A 22,279-nucleotide genomic window follows, 5' to 3' on the forward strand; every position below is an offset into this window, starting at 1 on the left:
GGAGATTATGGGGGTGATTTTCCCAAAACATTTCTAAGTATCACAACAGCGTGAAAATGGGAATCCTCCGTGCTGGTCTTTAGGGCAAGCTCGGCACTGCAATCTTCTGGCACTTGGTCAATATTTTTGCTGGAGCCTAAGTATGCCAGTGAATCTGGCTTCAGAGCGCCTGGGCACCATTGTGCAGGGCGACCTGATCTGACAGTGAAGCAGGAGCTGTCCTCCCACGCGCCCCCACCCACACGGGCTGCAGGCATTGGGGCATCAGGACCCACCCAGTGAGTCCCCTGGTGGGTCCCCACCATTACGACTCCCTCAGTGACCCATCTTTGCTCTGCAACGCCCTCCCTCTCCCCATGAGATCACCCTTGCATAGCTTCCCCCTTGTGGAACTCCCCCACTAGCAGACCCCACCTTGCATGGCCATCACCCTCCCACATAACCCCGAACCCCATCATTTTGCATGGCCCCTGTCATAGCCCCACCCCAACCCCCACTCAGGCTCCACCTCTTCCACCTGGCACTGCCAGGGTGCCAGGTGGGCACAGCCAGGTCATGCCCCCGACCACCCGAGAGTTTCAATGGCCTCCAATTCCCCCCAGCATGTCCATGGCACTTGGTTCCCACTACTATGGAACAGTAGTGATTCTCGCTGGTGTGATGTCTCGCCAGCGAGGGGGAAAGCATCCGGAAGGGCAGAAGCAGCCATGCTGAACCCGGTAATTGTATATAAACATAGGCAGTCTTATGTACATAGGCTTTACGCCCTAAGCTTTTCTCGCTGGTAAAGAGCAGCAGGAAAGGTAGCCTCTCACGCTATCTTCCCAGCTCACATGCTGAATAATTGGCAAGGCGAGTCGGTAAGATCACGCACGCCCTGTATTTCCTAAACCAGCTGGTGCAGGGAGACAGGAATCTTTGCATCTGCTGGCAGCCTGAAGGTTAATCTGAAAACTCGTCCACATAGTAGAGTCTAATTGAAGATTAGAATGAAGACAATTTGGCTGCCTCATGAAAAAAGGAGAAAAGATGGTTAAAGGGATGAGTGCCTCACGGACAGCAAATTCCTCGTATTACTGCTGACAGTCATTAATGTACACTGAAAAGTTGAGTTTCATGGTACAGTACCTCCAGTGACACATTCCAGGGTAAAAGAGATGTCATCAATTGCAATATCTGTGAGGCTATCGCCACCCACTTCAGCTCCAAACACAACTTTAAATGGATAGTTGTTGGAAACAATCACATTGGCATAAATCCAGTTGGCCTCCTTGCTCCCAGTCACTGACCACATCAATAGGGGCATTCCGTGCTCACTGACACTGTACACCTGGAAGGGAGAAGTATTTCCGAAACATTACTGTGCTGACAGAGAACATAAAGGATCTTCTCATTTTTCATTTTTGGGTCGCTGCTTTAAGCACAGTTTATCTCACTTCTGTGCTGCGAACCAGCACAGAAATGAGATAATTCTAAGTGAGATCATGCTAGGTATTGTTCAACCGCTAAAAGTTAAGCTACTTCATTTTGTTTGAGCTTTATGTAAACTGTGTTACGACTATGACAAAAGGATTCTAACAGGCAGCAGAAATCTATACAGGTTTTGAAATAAAACTTTATTAATATCAATTTGAAACAGAGGATAAGCTTTCTCAGAGCCCTCCCATACAACCAGCACATATTGGAGAATCAAAATTGATGCCTGAATCTTTTTGTTGCACATCAGAAGCAGGCACGAACTTCGAAATCTATCCAGGGTTCTCACTCTGACACCTATGAAAAACTCTGATACATAATTTCTCATTGTTTATAATCAAAGGCAGCACAGTTACTTAGGGTAATGATGCTTTCCTCATGTTGACAACGCAGTTTAGTTTAGGTTTATTCATTAATGTCACAAGTAGGTTCACATTAACACTGCAGTGAAGTTACTGTGCAAATCCCCTCATCGCCACACTCCAGCGCCTGTTCGGGTACACCTAATGTACCTAACTAGCCCGTCTTTCAGGCTGTGGGAGGAAACCGGAGCACCCGGAGGAAACTCACACAGACACAGGGAGAATGTGCAGACTCCGCACAGACAGTGACCCAAGCTGGGAATCGAATCTAGGTCCCTGGCACTGTGAGGTAGCAGTTCTAATCACTGTGCTACCGTGCCATTCCACGTGGGTGAGCCTAGAAATTTGATTACCCATTTACATTGATGGGCAAATGACCAGGCTTACTATACATGGGCCTGCTCATGTGAGTGCAGAGATCATTGTGAAATTGGTCCTGGAGCTCATTATAACAGGTCAGGCATGCGGCCAGTATTACTCACTGATGCGCATCAATTGGACACGAGGCTTGAAGCTTCGGTAAAAGAAGGCTTTTATTAACTAACAATGGAACTATCAGAACTTTAACACACTATCCCAGACTGAAGGGGTCCTGTCCGAGCAGGGAGTCTTATACCTCTCCCAGGAGGCGGAGCCCGACTGGGATGTGCCACAACAGTAAAAAAACACAGGTGTATCAATCCCACCCTAGCCCAACAGCAACATTAGTACAATCCCACAGTAACCTATATACATTCCTGTAGTGCTGGCCAGCCCTGGCTCAGTACTATCCAGTGGGAACCAACGATGGTTCACCACACTCACACTGCTTAATGGTGATGTGCCTGCTTTACTGGAGGAGGTAGGAAATTGCGCATTTCTGACATGACTTAAGAACAGCCAGCACTTCTGAAAGGGATGCGTACTGTAGCTGTGCTCAGGAGGCAACACTTGCAACAAGGGAAATGGCATGAAGATCCATAGGTCAATGTGATAGGGGAGGAAGGCAGGATCAGGGTGTTGAATTTGATGATCAGCTATGATCATAATGAATGGTAGCAGAACAGGCTCAAAGGGATGAATGGCCTCAAAGAAAAGAACAAAGAACAAAGAAAATTACAGCACAGGCCCTCCAACCCTGCATCAACCATGCTACCCAACTAAAATCCCCTACCCTTCCGGGGGCCATATCTGTCAAGTCACCCATTAAAAGTCACTATCATATCTGCTTCCACTACCTCCCTCGGCAGCGGGTCCCAGGCACCCACCACCCTCTGTGTAAAAAACTTGCCTCGTACATCTCCTTTAAACCTTGCCCCTCAGACTTTAACCCGATGCCCCCTAGTAATTGACTCTTCCACCCTGGGAAAAAGCTTCTGACTGTCCACTCTGTCCATGTCCCTCATAATCTTGCAGACTTCTATCAGGTCTCCCCTCAACCTCCATCGTTCCAGTGTGAACAAACCAAGTTTCTCCAACCTCTCCTCATAGCTAATGCCCTCCATACCAGGCAACATCCTGGTAAATCTTTTCTGTACCCTCTCCAAAGCCTCCACTTTTTTCTGGTAGTGTGGTGACCAGAATTGAATAGTATATTCCAAGTGCGGCCGAACTAAGGTTCTATAAAGCTGCAACATGACTTGCCAATTTTTAAACTCAATGCTGCAGCCGATGGAGGCAAGCATGCCGTATGCCTTCTTGACTACCTTCTCCATCTGCCTTGCCACTTTCAGTGACCTGTGTACCTGTACACCCAGATCCCTCTGCCTATCAATACTCTTAAGAGCTCTGCCATTTACTGTAAATTTCCGATCTGTATTAGACCTTCCAAAATGCATTCCCTCACATTTGTCCGGATTAATCTCCACCTGCCATTTCTCCACCAAAGTCTCCAACCGATCTATGTCCTGCTGTATCCTCTGATGGCCCTCATTGCTATTCACAAATCCACCAACCTTTGTGTCATCCGCAAACTTACCAATCAAACCAGTTACATTTTCCTCCAAATCATTTATATATATTACAAACAGCAAAGGTCCCAGCACTGATCCCTGAGGAACACCACTTGTCACAGCCCTCCATTCAGAAATGCACCCTTCCACTGCTACCCTCTGTCTTCTATGACCAAGCCAGTTCTGAATCCACCTTGCCAGTTCACCTCTGATCCCATGCGACTTCACCTTCTGCACCAGCCTGCCATGAGGGACCTTGTCAAAGCCTTACTGAAGTCCATGTAGACAACATCCACTGCCCTACCCTCATCAATCATCCTCATCACTTCCTCAAAAAGCTCGATCAAGTTAATGAGACACGACCTCCCCTTCACATAGCCATATTGTCTCTCACTAATACGTCCATTTATTTCCAAGTGGGAGTAAATCCTGTCTCGAAGAATCCTCTCCAATAATTTCTGTACCACTGACGTAAGGCTCACCGGCCTGTAATTACCTGGATTATTCTTGCTATCCTTCTTAAATAAAGGAACAACATTGACTATTCTCCAATCCTCTGGGACCTCCCCTGTAGCCAGTGAGGATACAAAGATTTCTCTCAAGGCCCCAGCAATTTCCTCCCTTGCCTCTCTCAGTGGGGTATATCCTATCAGGCCCTGGGGAGTTGTCTGCCTTAATGTTTCTCAAGAACCCCAATACCTCCTCCTTTTTGATCTCTACATGACTCAAACTATCGACACACCCTTTCCCAGCCTCATCATCCACCAAGTCCTTCTCTTTGGTGAATACTGACGCAAAGTACTCATTTAATACCTCACCCATTTCTTGGGGCTCCACACATAGATTCCCTCCCCTGTCCTTGAGTGGGCCAACCCGCTCCCTGGCTACCCTCTAGCTCTTTATATATGTATAAAAAGCCTTGGGACTTTCCTTTATCCTGCTGGCCAATGATTTTTCGTGTCCCCTTTTGGCCCTCCTTACTCCTTGCTTAAGTTTCTTTCTACTTTCCTTGTATTCCACACTTGCTTCGTGTGTTCCCAGCCTTCTTGCCTTGACAAATGCTTCCTTTTTCTCTTTGACTAGGCTCACAATTTCTCTCGTTATCCAAGATTCCCAAAACTTGCCACACTTATCCTTCATCCTTACAGGAATGTGTCGGTCCTGAATCCCTATCAACTTACAGTTGAAAGCCTCCCACATACCAGATGTTGATTTGCCCTCAAACATCCAATCTACATTCTTCAGTTCCTGCCTACTGTTGTTGCAATTAGCCTTCACCCAATTTAGCACCTTGACTTGAGGACAACACTTACCTTTATCCATCGGTACCTTAAACTTTACTGAATTGTGGTCACTGTTCCCGAACTGCTCCCCTACTGAAATGTCGACCCTCTGGCTAGGCTCATTCCCCAATACCAAGTCCAGTATGGCCCCTTCCCTGGTTGGACTATCTACATGCTGTTTCAAGAAGCCCTCCTGGATGCTCCTTACAAAATCTGCCCCATCCACGCCCCTAGTACTATGTGAGTCCCAGTCAATATAGGGGAAGCTAAAATCTCCCATCACCATAACCCTGTTTCTTTTACACCTTGCCAAAATCTGCCTATATATCTGTTCCTCTATCGCCCACTGGCAGCTGGGTGGCCTATTGTAAACCCCCAACATTGTGACTACACCCTTCCTTTTCCTGAGCTCTACCCATATTGCCTCGCTGTATAAGCCCTCCGAGGTGTCCTCCTGCAGTACAGCTGTGATATTCTCCTTAGCCAGTAGTGTAACTCCCCCACCCCTTTTACATCCCCCTCTATCCCACCTGAAACATCTGTATCCTGGGACGTTAAGCTGCCAATCCTGTCCTTCCCTTAACCAAGTCTCTGTAATGGCAACAACATCATAGTTCCTAGTACGAATCCAAGCTCTAAGTTCATCTGCCTTACATGTTCAACTTCTTGCATTGAAACAAATGCACTTCAGTCCACCAGACCCTCTTTGATTAGCAACCACACCCTGCCTGCTCTTTCTCTGAGTCTTACTGGCCCAACTCTCTGGTTCCCCTTCAGTTAATTTATCTTTGCTTTGGTTCCCACCTCCCGTCAAACTATTTTAAATCCTCACATGTGACACTAGCAAACCTCCCGGCCAGAATATTTATGCCCTTCCAGTTTAGATGCAACCCATTCTTCTTGTACAAGTCCCACCTGCCCCGGAAGAGATCCCAATGGTCCAGATATCTGAAACCCTCCCTCGTACACCAGCTGTTTAGTGTTGAGCTGCACTACCTTCCTATTTCCAGCCTCACTGGCACGTGGCACAGGGAGTAATCCTGAGATTACAACCCTAGGGGTCCTGCTTTTTAACTTTCTACCTAACTCCCTAAACTGCTGCTGCAGGACCTCATCACTCTTCCTACCTATGTCATTAAAGCTCTGGCTGTTCACTCTCTCCCTTCAGAATGCTTTCTGCCCGTTCAGAGAAATCCTGGACCCTGGCATCAGGGAGGCAACATACCATCCTGGAGTCTCTTTCACATCCACAGAAGCGCCCATCTGCACTCCTAACTACAGAGTCCCCTATAACTATTGCTCTAGTGCTCTTTGTCCCTACCTGCTTAACAACAGAGCCAGACGTGGTGCCACTGCTTTGGCTGCTGCTGCTGTTATCCCCTGATAGGCCATCCCCCCCCACCAGTATCCAAAACGGTATACTTGTTAGAGAGGAGGACAACCACAGGGGATTCCTGCACTGACTGCCTGCCCCTTTTAGCGGTCACCCCATCTAACTGCCTGTACTTTGGGTGTGACCACATCTGTAAAGCTCCTATCTATGATGCTTTCCGCCACCTTCATGCTCCTAAGTGCACCCAACTGCTGCTCCAACCTATCCATGTGGTCTGTGAGGAGCTACAATTGGGTGCACTTCCTGCAGATGTAGTCGTCCGAGACGCTGGAAGTGTCACGGATCTCCCACATCTCACAAGAGCAGCACTTAACTCTACTGGCCGATATTTCAAGCACCAAATAAATTATTTAAGAACATTTATGAAACTCTTACGTTCACGTTTACCTTCTCACCGTGGCCTTTTTTTTTGGTTAGAGGAGGAATGGGGGGAGGGAAACACTAATGTAGTGTTTCGGGCATACCGCTCCTTGACACCAGATGAGTAGCCTCATAGTAGTTTCCTCATGTTCCTATTTTCTATGTTTCAAGCTGCCATGTTTTCTGCTGCCCCTTTCAAGGCACAGTTCCAGGTGGTACATAGGGGGAGAAAGACCTTATTTCACCCAGGGTTAGAGTGCTCTCTGGGCAAATCTCTGTCACCGTGGTAAGATATAGCTCCGAAGGTCAAATTAAGGTTCGAGTGAAAGATCATCAAACTGAAAAGTTAACTACGTCTCTCTCTACAGAGATGTTGAGTAGTTGCAGCACTTTCTGCTTTTATTTCAGATTTCCAACATTCACAGTATTTTGTTTCCATATTAGTGTTTAATTAGTGTTTCGGGGCGGCACAGTGGCACAGTGGTTAGCACTGCTGCTTCACAGCACCAGGGACTCAGGTTCGATTCCCAGCTTGGGTCACTGTCTGTGTGGAGTTTGCACGTTCTCCCCGTGCCTGTGTGGGTTTCCTCCAGGTGCTCTGGTTTCCTCCCAAATTCTGAAAGATGTGCTGTTTAGTTGTATTGACCCAAACAGGTGCCAGAATATGGCAACTAGGTTTCACAGTGTTAATGTAAGCCTTACTTAATAAATTTCAAATAAACTTTAAAAAGTGTTTAATTTTATGTTAATTTTCTTCCAGGAATGTCTACCTTGAAGAAGTTCAGCTCATCTTTCTGATGGGAATTCTATTTGCCTTTTTCACCTTGTTCACCTTCATTTCTTTGTATTTTCCTTCTCAATTTCCATCAGGTCTTTACCAAATATAATTTTCAGAGTTACAGCTCCTTCCTAGTGCTAGTTGCTTCCACCTTATATACTTGTGACGCTCTAATTAATCGGCTACTGGGTAGACTTAACTGGCTTTTGCATAATGCCTGAAATCGCCTTTTGTGTGACAGAAAAGACATTCAGCCTCTTTGTATCTGCAGGAATCTGGGGAATGGTTATCCTCACAACGGTAACATTCAAAATAGATTTCCTCTTCTAAACTTCTTGTTTTATTTATGTCTGAATTCACTTTTCATTTCCCTACCACACCTTCAATTTTGGCACCACTGCTGACTTCAGGTTCCTGCCCCAACCTGATGAACAGTGACATTTTGTGTGCTTTGTAACTCTTGTACCCCCTTTTCATAGCTCACCATTGCCAATGCTATCTCCAACACTTGCTTAAAATTTATCTCTGCCTCTGCTCGGAACCTTAGCTGAATAGCCTCATTATTCACCCCACAGTCTAATCTCTCCTGCAATATATCATTCAAACTGGCTCCATTATTATTGCGAAACTCATCTCCAAACTCCGTGGCCTGGGGCTTGGCTCCTCTCTCTGCGACTGGATCTTGAACTTCCTAACCCACAGACCGCAATCAGTAAGGACAGGCAACAACACCTCTTCCACGATCATCCTCAACACAGGTGTCCCAGCCCTTTACTATACTCCTTATACACAGATTATCAACAACCTGTCCTGGTCCCTCCATGCCAATGCTATAGTTAAGAAAGCCCATCAATGCCTCTACTTTCTTAGAAGACTAAGGAAATTTGGCATGTCCACCACGACTCTCACCAACTTTTACAGATGATCCATAGAAAGCATTCTTTCTGGTTGTATCACAGATTGGTATGGCTCCTGCTCTGCCCAAGTCCCCAATAAGCTATAAAGGGTCATGAACAAAGCCCAGTCCATCACTCAAATCAGCCTCCCATCCATTGACGCTGCCTACACCTCCTGCTGCTTTGGAAAAGCAGCCAGCATAATTAAGGATCCCACGCACCCCGGACATTCTCTCTTCCACCTTCTTCCATTGAGAAAAAGATACCAAAAGTCTGAGGACATGTACCAACCGACTCAAAAACAACTTCTTCCCTGCTGCCATCAGAACTTTAAATGGACCTACCTCGCATTAAGTTGATCTTTCTTACACCCTAGCTATGACTGTAACACTACATTCTGCACTTTCTTTCCTTTCCTTCCCTATGTACCGTATGCTTCATCTGCACAGCGTGCAAGAAACTATACTTTTCACTGTATATTAATACATGTGACAGTACTAAATCAAATCAAATCAAAACCAAAGTCACAGTGCTCTGAGATTTGCTTCAATGTGGTGATATAAATCACAATAGTTATCCCAGGACTCTTTCCCCTTGAACTAAACTTAAATCTCTGCAATATGACCAATGGTTTGGATGGAAATGCTATTTTATCAATTCTATGATATCACCGAATGATTTGGAGTGGGTGCGCTTGGGGTTGTGAAACTGTGAATCAAATTGTAATCCCAGAAGATTGCCTTTCTCTTCCCTCCTCCTCTATTCCGTTAGCCTGAAAGTAATTGCCCAAATGCTCTAAGTATTGTCTCCAGTCTTCCACAGAATTATCAAAAGGATCTATTTGTCCAAATAGGGGCATTTTTGGAATTACTCTTCTTTCTCTCAACTTCAATGGAAACTGTATTCATAGTTTGAGTCTTGCTTTTACCCTCATCGCCAGTGTAATAATTCTTGTTCCCCAGTTAGGGTAAAGCAACAACATGTTTATTTATAGGTAAAGATTATACAGAGGCTTACAGCATTATGGCTGCAGTCAGCTCCTGAGAAGATACTGTAATATAAACCCCTACTTGCCAGGGTAATTGTGACCCTGCTCCCCTATTGGTTGCCCAGGTCATGTGACTCTTACTCTGGAAACTGGCCCTTAAAGGGACAATCACCCTAATTGTTGTGTTCTTGTGTGAAAACTGAGCTGATTACATTAATTTCACCTACAATGTAGGAATGGTTGAAGTAACATTCGTAAATAATTTTACTTGCTTCCCATTCCATTCCCTAAAATAGTCTTTCCCAAAAGTATTCACTCATAGGTAAGTATCATGAAAATGTGTTGCAATGCTTTATCCAAGTTAGACAAAGAAGATGCTGAAAATCTGAAATAAAAGCAGAAACTGCTGGAAATACTCGGGAGGTCAGGCAGCATCCGGGGAGAGAGAAATGGCATTAATGTTTCAGGTCATGACCTTTCATCAGAACCTGTCACTGGAAAACCAGGTTGCGTCAAAATATCAGGAGCTTTGCTGATATTGAGAACTGATTGGCACTGTCCCAGCTAAAGGTGATGACAAATAACAGAGGTAGGAGGGCGAGAGATAACACAGAGTGAAAACTTCTATGTTCATCTAGGACAACTGGTAATTGAGTCACGATGTTGAAAGAACAATGTGCAAATTCACTGCACCCTACTGGAATTTCAGGATATTAATAATAATTAATCAACAACTGTGTTTCTTTAAATGTTTCTCTTACCTTTAGAGTTCCCATTGCTTTGGAACCATGAATATAGTACCAGAATCGCAGTCGACAGACTCCAACACTTGCCGGAAATGGATGGGTGGTGGCTATTCTTGCAATGTCACCTTCATGCTGGACTGTGGAATTAATGTACAGAAACATTCCTCCAGCCCCTTCAAAAGAAACAAATAGCATTATGTAGGACTGAATTTCTCAGCAGCAGTGGAGCTGGCAAGCAACAACTGGCACATCACCAACAGCACAAATTTATGTTGTTCTGTTTGCTTGCGTGCAAATATTACAGAGTATGTCTCCTTCATGAGAATATCAACAGTAAAAAGACATCACTCACATCACCCTCATGAAAACATTAATCTATGCCCACCATTGTGAGCCAGGAAGCTCACTGAAAAGAATAATTATCCACTTCAGCAGGAAAGGCAGGATTTGACATATGAATTCCCACATTAATGAAAATTGTACAGATTAATGAATTTTCCCTGTCTTGTGGAACATCAGAGCAGGCGTGTTTGGAATGTGGAAGGAAAGTAAGCCACTGTGTTTTCTTTGCCACATTTTGGAGGAATTTCATTTGCACAATATGAAACAAAATAATTTTTGTGCCTAAACATTTTGTCTGAATTTCTTTTCCTATTTAGTGTTCTGTGCATAAGGTAGCTCGGGTGAATTGGGATTGGCCATTGCCTTCCAGTTAACCTGTGTTCCATTGCAGATTGGTTGCTTTCTGTGTCTCTGGAGTTACATTTGAAGCTTGATGATTGTGGTATTTTGTCTACAGCACAGAAGTAGCCCATTTAGCCCAATTGGTCAATGCCAATGTTTCTGTCTCACGCGAGATTCCTTCCACCCTAACTCATCCCAATTCATCAGCATTCATTATCCCTTTCTCCCTCATGTAATTCCCTAGCTTTCTCATAAAGGCATTAAGGTTATTTGCCTCAACTACTCACTGTGGTGCCAAGGTTCACTTTCTGACCGTGCTCTGAGTAAAGAGGTTTCATCTCAATCTCTTCTTTGGGATCAGTTTTTCTTGGCGACAAATTAATAACACTGCCCCAGTTTTGTGTCAACTAATAGCATCTTCACAGTAAATAACATCACCTCTGAGGCATTCCATCAGGCCTACTGCATCAAGTGCTTGACCATGATCTTCCGCGAGATCATAGTTTTTTTTAAAGTTTGTTTATTAGTTTCACAAGTAGGCTTACATTAACACTGCAATGAAGTTACTGTGTATCACAGAATCATACAGTGCAGAAGAGGCCCTTCAGCCCATTGAGTTTGCACTGACATGCGAGAAGCACCAGAACTCCCACCTGATCCCATCTACCAGCACTTGGCCCATAGCCTTGAATGTTATTGGGATCCTGATGTTTGTGCGCCTGTTGCTGCTTGGGGGATTAGCTAGGCGTGAGCTAGTACGTCAGTGTTAAGAAAGAAAATCGGATTCCTCCCTGGAAATATCAAGAAAATGAAGACACTCGACAATCACGTATAATTGTGTACAATAGTCAGTTGTAAATAGCACAAAGGTACTCTAAACTTCATCACAAAAAATTGTGAAGTTCTTAGGTTTATTAACAGTTTCACCTTACTCTTTGGGGTATCCTGGGATTACTATACTCACAGTGCTACTTCTAAATCACTCACGTAATTGCTGAAAATCCCTTTGCAGACCATCAATTCTATTTCTTCCGAGTGGTTTCAACATAAACCATGACCCCTGGCTGTTCCCACTCCACTGCAAAAACTTATGCGCTGATAAAATGGAATAAAATGATGTAAAATGAAGTTAAATTACAATAAAAAATTAACGTGAAAATTTCAGTACTTGAGCCTCAATCACTCTGCTGCTAAGCCTATAAGACCATAAGACATAGGAGCCGAATTAGGCCACTCGGCCCATCGAGTCTGCTCCGCCATTCAATCATGGCTGATATTTTTCTCATCCCCATTCTCCTGCCTTTTCCTCATAACCCTTGATCCCCTTATTAATCAAGAACCTAAGCCTAATGTTTGTACTCTCCTGGTCTTTAGCTCCACTGGCCCCAATCTGCAGGAGTTCATGTTACTTATCATTGTCTTGCTAGGGTCTGCCTGTTTTTCACTGAGTAAAGCTATGCCTTTCAATAGTCATATTGTGCAGCATGCAACATTCAACAATTATGCTGTCAACTTGCTCCAGGCTATTGCCTAGCAGCAGCAGAGCGCTCCAGGTATTACAAAATGTCTTTAGCTATCCAATTGCTCTATTTACATTGTTACTCCAATTTACTTGTGAGAGAAACACGTGAGTTCAACAAATGGGTTATTGAGCAAGGGTTGAATAGGATATTCTTGCTTTTGTGATTTTGTGAATCATTGCTTAGTCTTCTCGGTCCTTCAAATAATCATGACAGAAATGGAAACGTCATGACTGCTATTAAGAATGAGAGGAAATTAAGATTGAAAACAAAATGAAACAATGGATAACAGAACATAAAACAGGGAGTTGATTAGAGGCAGATGTCTGGGGAACTGATGAGGTGCAAATGAGCCTATCAGTGGAAAAACAAATGTTTACAGATGTGACTGGAGAAAACAATGGGGTTATAGAAGGGGTAACTTCAAAGTGGAGAGATAAGGAAATTGCCATGTATCTGCCAGAATTCACCTCCACAAGGTGGATAACATCAAAGGGAAAGAAATAATATAACCCAGTAGTTAAGTGTAGAAGTGCAATCAGTCCAGCAGATTCTATGGTGTGGGGGACAGACAAACAATTCTGTAACTCTCATTGTGAATCCCACATAGTGTGTAACCTGCCTGCTGCCACATAAAGGACATAATGGAGAGGAGGCAGAATATTCTGCAGGGGATAGGAGTGAGCCAGAAGTCGTGCTACATGTTATATATCAACAACATAGACACCTATGTCAAACTCCTATTTATCGACTACAGCTCAAACTTGAACACCATTATTCCTACAATACTGATCTCTAAGATCCGTGACCTGGTGCTCAGCTCCTTCCTCTGTGATTGGATCCTAGACTTCCTAACCCACAGACCGCAGTCAGCAAGGATAGGCAACAACATCTCCTCCATGATCATCCTCAACACAGTGCCCCAAAAGGCTGTGTCCTAAGGCCCCTACTATACTCCTTATACACCTATGACTTTGTGGCCAAATTCCCCTCCAACTCAATTTTCAAGTTTGCTAATGACTTCACCGTAGTGGGTCAGATCTCAAACAATGATGAGACAGAGTACAGGAAAGAGAGAGAGAATCTGGTGAACAGGTGCGACAGCAATATTCACTCTCTCAATGTTAACAAAACGAAGGAGATAGTCATCGACTTCAGGAAGCGTAGTGGATGACATGCGCCTGTCTACATCAATGGGAACGAAGTAGAGCTGGTCGAGAGCTTCAAGTTTTTAGGTGTCCAGATCACCAACATCCTGGTCCCCCCATGCCAACACTATAGTTAAGAAAGCCCACCAATCTCTACTTTCTCAGGAGACTAAGGAAATTTGGTATGTCCACCACGACTCTTACCAACTTTTACAGATGCACCATAGAAAGCATTATTTCTGGTTGTATCACAGCTTGGTATGGCTCCTGTTCTGTCCAAGGCTGCAAAAAACTACAAAGGGTGGTGAATGAAGCCCAGTCCATCATGCAAACCAGCCTCCGATCCACTGACACTGTCTACTCTTCCTGCTGTCTCGGAAAAGTAGCCAGCATAATCAAGGATCTCACATACCCCAGGCATACTCTCTTCCACCTTCTTCTGTCGGGAAAAAGATATGAAAGTCTGAGGACACGTACCAACCAACTCAAGAACAGCTTCTTCCCTGCTGCCATCAGCAGGGAATAAGCTGTTCTTGAGCCGGTTGGTACGTGTCCAAAAAGTAGGATCTTGGATGTCATAATCTCAGGATTACCCCAGTGCAGTATATCAGCGACAATAGAAACACGGAGATAGGCTCAATGGCTTGAAATATTGTGCAGGGGGGGAGGTCTTCAGAGGCATCTATTCAAATAGGACAGGTTGCACTTCAACAGGGCTAGAACTAGGTAGCACAGTGGTTAGCACTGCTAACTGCAGGGCAGCATGGTAGCACAATGGTCAGCACTGCTGCTTTACAGCGCCAGGGACCCAGGCTTGATTCCTGGCTTGGGTCAGTGTGTGGAGTTTGCATGCTCTCCCCGTGTCTGCATGGATTTGCTCCGGGTGCTCCAGTTTCCTACCACATTCTGAAAGAAGTGTTGGTTAGGTGCATTGACCCAAACAGCCACCGGACTGTGGCGACTCGAGGAATTTCACAGTAACTTCATTGCAGTGTTAATGTAAGCCTTACTTCTGACAAATAAATAAAACCTTTAAACTTTAACTTTAACTCGTGTCACGGATATATTCACGAGTGTAAATGGGGATTGGCAGGGTAATGCGCACCAGCATGTAGAAATGGAAAAGAATAAGCAGGTGCATAAAGAGAGAGGGGGCGATCTTACCAGCTCGTTGAGGAACGATGGCATGGGTAAGGATTTCACTCGTAGAAGAGCTGAGATTTGGGGTGGAAATGGGTGACATGGAAATAAATGGTTCTAGTAACAGTGCAAGCTACAAAGTACAGTTTACTCTGAGCTGTTGCCTTGTGATGGATAAAGCATATGTACTTACCGGATGTGTGATCAGTTACTGGACCAGTTCCTGCAGTGAAGCGTTTGCTTCCGATAGTCCAGTCAAAATCATCATCATTCTGTTGCATTAAGTTACAGTTAGTGAACCAAGAGCTTTCAATTGGACCATCAAAGTTGCAGGCTCCCGGAATATTAACAAACTGTGCTGAAGAAACCAAAACAAAAAACTCATTGCAATAAATTATATTGAAGATTTGATGCCACACCAGTTCTTTGTGTACAAGAAGCAACCATTACTACAACACTCTAGCTACCAGCTTTCGGTATAATGTATCATTGCAAATTTCTTTGGAGGGATTTAGGGCGGCACGGTAGCACAGTGGTTAGCACTGCTGCTTCACAGCTCCAGGGACCTGGGTTTCCGTCAATCTCCAGCTAAATTACAGGAGATTCACCAAGCAGATTCTTATTCTGTAAGAGTTGAAGACATGCAGCTGATAATTATTTGTGGTAAATGCAGAACTTGAAGGAAGCCAAATCAACCAAATCTCTTTGGACAGGCAATATCAAGGCAAAGAAAAGGAAAGTAAGATGCCGCCAGACCCCCCCTTGTCCACACCACTCATTAATATGTAATAGCCATGATGTGGCGATACCGGCATTGGACTGGGGTGGGCACAGTATGGAATAGGTCACATACAGGAACTTTAAATAACATCAAACTATTATACCAGTTGATGGAGTATCAGGGAGATTAGCAACAATCAATTAAGAAACACTGGCCTTGCCAGTGATGTTCATGTCCCATGAATGAGCAAAATGAAGATGGATTTTAAAGTGAAAAATGTAAACAAATCTAAATTGGAGTAAAAAATGATGGAACATGGGTGTAATCAGGGCATCTTAATTAGCAAACACAGATAAGAAAAAGGAATTGGGTGTTATTTACAGGGGATTTTCACAGTAACTTCATTGCAGTGTTAATGTTAGCCTTCTTGTGACACTAATAAATAAACTTTCCTTTTTTATTAAAAAATCTGGATGGAGGTCAGGGCAACTTACATTGTTAACTTCAGTTCCCTTGACATTAAATTGTTTCAACAAATGCGTCAGTGTAACATGGTTTTCCTAATAATTGCGACAATGTAAACTGCAATAAGTGTACAATTATGATGGACTGTGACAGCCTGTTGTTAACACATACAAGTTGGAAGCAAAATAAATCACGAGGCTGTGGTTGCAAATTAATGGTTCTTTCTGGGTGTGCTGCCATCGATGCGATTTTTCAATATTTGCTGTCTCAGCTGTCTCAGCTGAGCTTCATGAACCTTCATGTATGGGGTAGAATTTTCCTGGTTCCGGGTTGGCTGGTTCGGAGACAGGGAAGCCAGGGAAGTAATGATTAGCCAGATTTTCTGTGTCAATGATTTACAAAAAAACAAAAACAAAACTAAAGGGCAAAATGGCCAACCATTCTTGGCACAACATTATAAACAAGAACAAGCAAATAGCAAGGGAGAAACCCTACAACTAGCCAATTGGACCTCTCCTCTTGATGTGATCATTATTTCCAATAAATGTGCGCATGTATTCAATCAGACCGATCATCAATGAGATATTACAAGATAAATCAGTGAAAGAATGAAATATGATGTCCTTTTGCACCAAGGCTGTAACTTGGTAGAGGAACATATTGAATTATAACATATAGTTATAGATAAAGCCAAAGAAGAAATCTTTTTTAATGGAAACAGTCAAAATTCTCCTATTTAAATAATTTAAGTACGTGAGAGGTGGTTTCATTAAAGTTAGAAGCTGCCATCAATAATATCTGAATATATAATTGACCCTAGTGTGTGAAAATTGGAACTGCCTTTATATATTTTTCACATCAATGTCATAAGCACATGTTCACATGTCAAGTCAATGGAGCGTATGAGGGTGAAAGATAGCCTGAAAATCAAAATTGAAAATTTATAGCCACTAATGCAAACTTCACATGCAAGACAGTGGTCACAATTTATTGCATAGATGGCTTTTCTTCCAAGTGTGGCTGGTTTATTTAGGAGAGTTTTGATGTTATGGTTCACGTAACGGGAAGACGTAATGAAGAGCAAACTGGGGAGAACATCAGTCATCCGTGTCAAAAAGTAATTTATATCTCTGCATCATGTATTCTCGCTTGACCAACTATTAGATTATATTGAAAATTAACTGGGAATAAAATTAATTGTTTGAATGGAAAGTCTACTTACAGCAGTCAAATTCATCTGATCCATCTGCACAGTCTGATTTGTAGTCACAGACCAGCTCTGACTCAACACATTTGGCATTTTGACAGACAAAATCTGTGGCAGCTGGGCAATAGCCCGATAAACTCTCATCTGAAATATTGCAAATGGACACACAATCAAATCGAGATTCACCAAGTTTATTACCAAGTCTGAACCACCCTCATTTTAAATGTGTGTTGTCTTAAGTTCAAGGTTACTGAATCTGGAGAGACATAAGGGAATTAATTTCCTTCAGGGTTATGTTGATGGGGTGGGAAATTGGCTGAGTTGATCCCATTTTGGGTTTTCCACTGTAAGTAATGGAAAATTTTGAATTCATCAACCCAAGTATGAGAGGATGCATTATTGTAGCAGCACGGTGGCGCAGTGGTTAGCACTGCTGCCTCACAGCGCCAGGGACCCGGATTCGATTCCCGGCTTGGGTCACTATCTGTGTGGAGTCTGCACGTTCTCCCCGTGTCTGCGTGGGTTTCCTCCGGGTACTCCGGTTTCCTCCCACAGCCAGAAAGACGTGCTGGTTAGGTGCATTGACTGAACAGGCGCCGGGGTGTAGCGACTAGGGGAATTTCACAGTAACTTCATTGCAATGTTAATGTAAGCCTTACTTGTGACTAACAAATTAACTTTAAGTGCAAATGGTTAGTATATGTCACATGACATTTTTCTTGTTATTTGCTTCACAGCAATGCTACATGCAGGAAATGTTGTGCGTTCCTGTACACAGATGGAGCGCCGCTTTAAATTCTAAGGCCGCATGTTGTGCAGTTGCTCACAGAGCTGGCAACACACTCTCTCTTGCCCAAGTTACATAGCTGCAGTCTCCCCAGCACCGCCATATAGAATTCCAATGAAAACTGTCATAGAAGCATGGCTCTGAGGATGGGATTTTCTGGCTGCACTCGCCATAAAAATGGAAAATCCGGCCGAGTTTAATGAACCTTTGCATGGTCCTCTCCCAGCCCGCTAGGATTCTCGTGGCGGGCAGAACGGGAAAAGACATGAAACATTGCTACGCAAATGCAAGTCTACTTTCCTTAAAGCTAACAGCTGCAGGAGTAGAGATCATCCAAAATCTCCCAAAGACCAAATAATGGTGCTTTTTTAAAAAAAGTGATACGCTGTGAGGTGAAGGAGAGGTTGATTTCATGCAAGGTTCTCTAGAACCTCAAGATTCCTAATTGTTCCCTCATGAGCCTCACATCCTCTCTTCTCTCTTTTTTCATGTAGTTTCCTCGGTGTCTGAAGGTTGTTAATGTCACACTCCACACATCTCTATCTCTAGAAGTCTTTGCATGTAATAATCAGAAAAGACAAGCCCCAAGAATTACCTCAACTGCTATGAGATTGAACCCAGGCCATTACTGTTACTAAGGACTACATCCAACCATCTGAGCTAACTGGGAAAACCACTCCTCTTCTTTTACTACTTATATGTCTGTAGAAGACATTTCCTTTTTCTGTTAGCTGGATGTTTCTTCTCATACTCTCTCTTTGTCTCTTTTATTTTCTTTTTAACTTCCTCTTTGAACTTCCCTACAGTGAACAAAGAGGCCATCCAGCCCATCGAATCCCATCTTGTTTTCAGATTCCTACCAGGCCCAGTCCCTCTTTACTTCTGTAATCGCTTCCAAGCCAAACCCTCTGAAATATCTGTGCCCCACCAATTCTACTGTCTTGAGCATTGCCTACTTTAATCACTCCATCATGTCACAGAGTCATAGAGGTTTACAGCATGGAAACAGGCCCTTCAGCCCAACTTGTCCATGCCGCCCCTTTTTTTTAATGACGAAGCTAGTCCCAATTGACTGCGCTTGGCCCATATCCCTCTATACCCATCTTACCCATGTAACTGTCTCAACGCTTTTTAAAAGACAAAATTGTACGTGCCTCTACTACTACCTCTGACAGCTTTTCCCAGACACTCACCACCCTCTGTGTGAAAAGAAATTGTCCCTCTGGACCCTTTTGTATCTCTCTTCTCTCACCTTATACCTATGCCCTCTAATCTTAGATTCCCCCATCTTGGGAAAAAATAGTGACTATCTAGCTGATCTATGCCCCTCATTATTTTATGGACCTCCATAAGATCACCCCTAAGCCTTCTAAGCTCCAGAGAAAAAGTCCCAGTCTATCCATAACTCAAACATTCAAGTCCTGGTAGCATCCTAGTAAATCTTTTCTGCACTATTTCTAGTTTAATAATACCCTTTCTACAATAGGATGGTCAGGAATGTACACAGTATTCCAAGTGTGGCCTTACCAATGTCTTGTACAACTTCAACAAGACATCCCAACTCCTGTATTCAATGTTCTGACCAATGAAACCAAGCATGTTGAATGTTTCTTCACCATTCTGTCCACCTTTGGCTCCACTTTCAATGAGCTATAAACATGTATCCATAGAGCTCTTTGTTCTATAACTCTCCCCAGTGCCCTACCATTAGCTGAGTAAGTCCTGCCCTGGTTCGGTCCACCAAAATGCATCATCTCGCATTTATCTAAATTAAACTCCATCTGCCATTTGTCAGCCCACTGGCCCAACTGATCAAGATCCCGTTGCAATCTGAGATAACCTTCTTCACTGTCCACTGTGCCACCAATCTTGATGTCACCTGCAAACTTACTAACCATGCCTCCTAAATTCTCATCCAAATCATTGATATAAATGACAAATAACAGTGGACCCAACACCAATCCCTGAGGCACATCACTGGTCACTCCAGTTTGAAAAACAACCCTCTACAACCACCCTCTGTCTTCTGTCATCAAGATGTGGAGATGCCGGCATTGGACTGGGGTAACACAGTAAGAAGTCTCACAACACTAGGTTAAAGTCCAACAAGTTTATTTGGTAGCAAAAGCCACTCCGACAGGTTTATTTGGTAGCAAAAACCATACTTTTTGCTACCAAATAGACCTTTTGGACTTTAACCTGGTGTTGTGAGACTTCTTATCCTGTCATCAAACCAATTTTGTATCCATTTGGCTACCTCACCCTGGATCCCGTGAGTTTTAATCTTATGCAACAACCTACCATGCGGTACCTTGTCAAAGGCCTGTATCTTCAGCTGTGAAAGTCCAAAACTCTGGAAACCCCTCGCTAAATCTTTCCTGATCTTCCGCCCATTTAAATTGATTTCTTTAATAAATACATCAGTGTAAAAGCCTCTTACTGTATATAACAGCATGAAAATCAGTTCAGTTCCATAAAAACCCACAATCAGCTCCACCAAATTGCAATTATAGCGATGAAGAGGTACCCTGTCATTTAGCATTGACTGTAAGTGAGTAACTAAAGACATGAATACAAAATTAACGACGCAAAATTAGCTGGCTTTTTGTGCATGCCACCCTCCCCCTGACCTTTGCCCCATCATTGGTCTTCAATCACCTGGGCCTTGCACTTTGGAATTTGCTGCCTAAATATTGTGGCTTTTCCACCTCCTTCTCCTGTTTTAAGACCCACTCCTTTGATCAAAGCTTTGTTTATCCCTCCTAATATATCTTTTTCTTACCTCAGTGTCCATTTTTATTCTTGTTGTCGCGCTGTGAAGCACATTGGGACATTTTTTAATATAGCAAAGTTATATTAAAAAACATTGTTGTGCTGAAATTCTGAAGACCTTACTGACGAGGTGAAGCGGGATTTGTGGCACTCTCACTATTGTGAAGTCAGGCAATTTAGGTAACCAGAGGCATGCAGGCAGTTCAAATACCTGAAGGACAGGCGGAGATCTAGTAGGCTTCTACAGAAAATGCAGATGTATGGGATTGGGGGTGATCTAGGAAATTGGATCAGGAATTGGCTAGCGGATAGGAAACAGAGGGTGGTGGTTGATAGTAAATATTCATCATGGAGTGCGGTTACAAGTGGTGTACCTCAGGGATCTGTTTTGGGGCCACTGCTGTTTGTAATATTTATTAATGATCTGGATGAGGGTATAGTTGGGTGGATTAGCAAATTTGCTGATGACACCAAAGTCGGTGGTGTGGTAGACAGTGAGGAAGGGTGTCGTAGTTTGCAGGAAGACTTAGACAGGTTGCAAAGTTGGGCCGAGAGGTGGCGGATGGAGTTTAATGCGGAGAAGTGTGAGGTAATTCACTTTGGTAGGAATAACAGATGTGTTGAGTATAGGGCTAACGGGAGGACTTTGAATAGTGTGGAGGAGCAGAGGGATCTAGGTGTATGTGTGCATAGATCCCTGAAAGTTGGGAATCAAGTAGATAAGGTTGTTAAGAAGGCATATGGTGTCTTGGCGTTTATTGGTAGGGGGATTGAATTTAGGAGTCGTAGCGTTATGTTGCAACTGTACACAACTCTGGTGCGGCCGCACTTGGAGTACTGTGTGCAGTTCTGGTCCCCACATTACAGGAAGGATGTGGAGGCTTTGGAGAGGGTGCAGAGGAGGTTTACCAGGATGTTGCCTGGTATGGAGGGGAAATCCTATGAGGAGAGGCTGAGGGATTTGGGATTGTTTTCGCTGGAAAGGCGGCGGCTAAGAGGGGATCTTATTGAAACATATAAGATGATTAGAGGTTTAGATAGGGTGGATAGTGATAGCCTTTTTCCTCTGATGGAGAAATCCAGCACGAGGGGGCATGGCTTTAAATTGAGGGGGGGTAGTTATAGAACCGATGTCAGGGGTAGGTTCTTTACCCAGAGGGTGGTGAGGGATTGGAATGCCCTGCCAGCATCAGTTGTAAATGCGCCTAGTTTGGGGGCGTTTAAGAGATCCGTAGATAGGTTCATGGACGAAAAGAAATTGGTTTAGGTTGGAGGGTCACAGTTTTTTTTTTAACTGGTCGGTGCAACATCGTGGGCCGAAGGGCCTGTTCTGCGCTGTAATGTTCTATGTTCTATGTTCTATGTTCTAGTGCAACTAGAATGTAAAACCCACCGTTGCTTAAATATGACAGAACTTCAAGGTAGACAAAAATGGCAGCCACTTAATGAAACAATCTGAAGATTCAAGGAACTAGACTTGCATGTCCTCTGAATGAAGGTTTGGAGCAGGAGAGACATTTGGGCTAGAAAAAGATCAAGGATGTGAAGTAAAATTTGTGCAGAGAAGTGGCTGCGGAAGTGAGTCCCACTTCCCCAACCTGAAGATCTTTTGTAATGCAGTA

The 22,279-nt window shown here is 43.7% G+C and overlaps 1 protein-coding gene across 1 annotated transcript in view; it reads right to left on the reverse strand.

The window, feature by feature from the left end:
* Window positions 1-22,279, reverse strand: part of malrd1 (MAM and LDL receptor class A domain containing 1) — a 272,050-nt gene that overhangs the window by 94,889 nt on the left and 154,882 nt on the right. The window contains exons 18-21 of the mRNA XM_078200291.1: window positions 17,114-17,242; window positions 14,899-15,063; window positions 10,229-10,386; window positions 1,129-1,330 (exon numbers count right to left, since the gene is read on the reverse strand). Coding sequence (XP_078056417.1) covers window positions 1,129-1,330; window positions 10,229-10,386; window positions 14,899-15,063; window positions 17,114-17,242 — 654 coding nt within the window. The remainder of the gene's footprint in view (window positions 1-1,128; window positions 1,331-10,228; window positions 10,387-14,898; window positions 15,064-17,113; window positions 17,243-22,279) is intronic.

Source organism: Mustelus asterias, chromosome 2, assembly GCF_964213995.1.
Source record: "Mustelus asterias chromosome 2, sMusAst1.hap1.1, whole genome shotgun sequence".
NCBI lineage: Eukaryota > Metazoa > Chordata > Chondrichthyes > Carcharhiniformes > Triakidae > Mustelus > Mustelus asterias.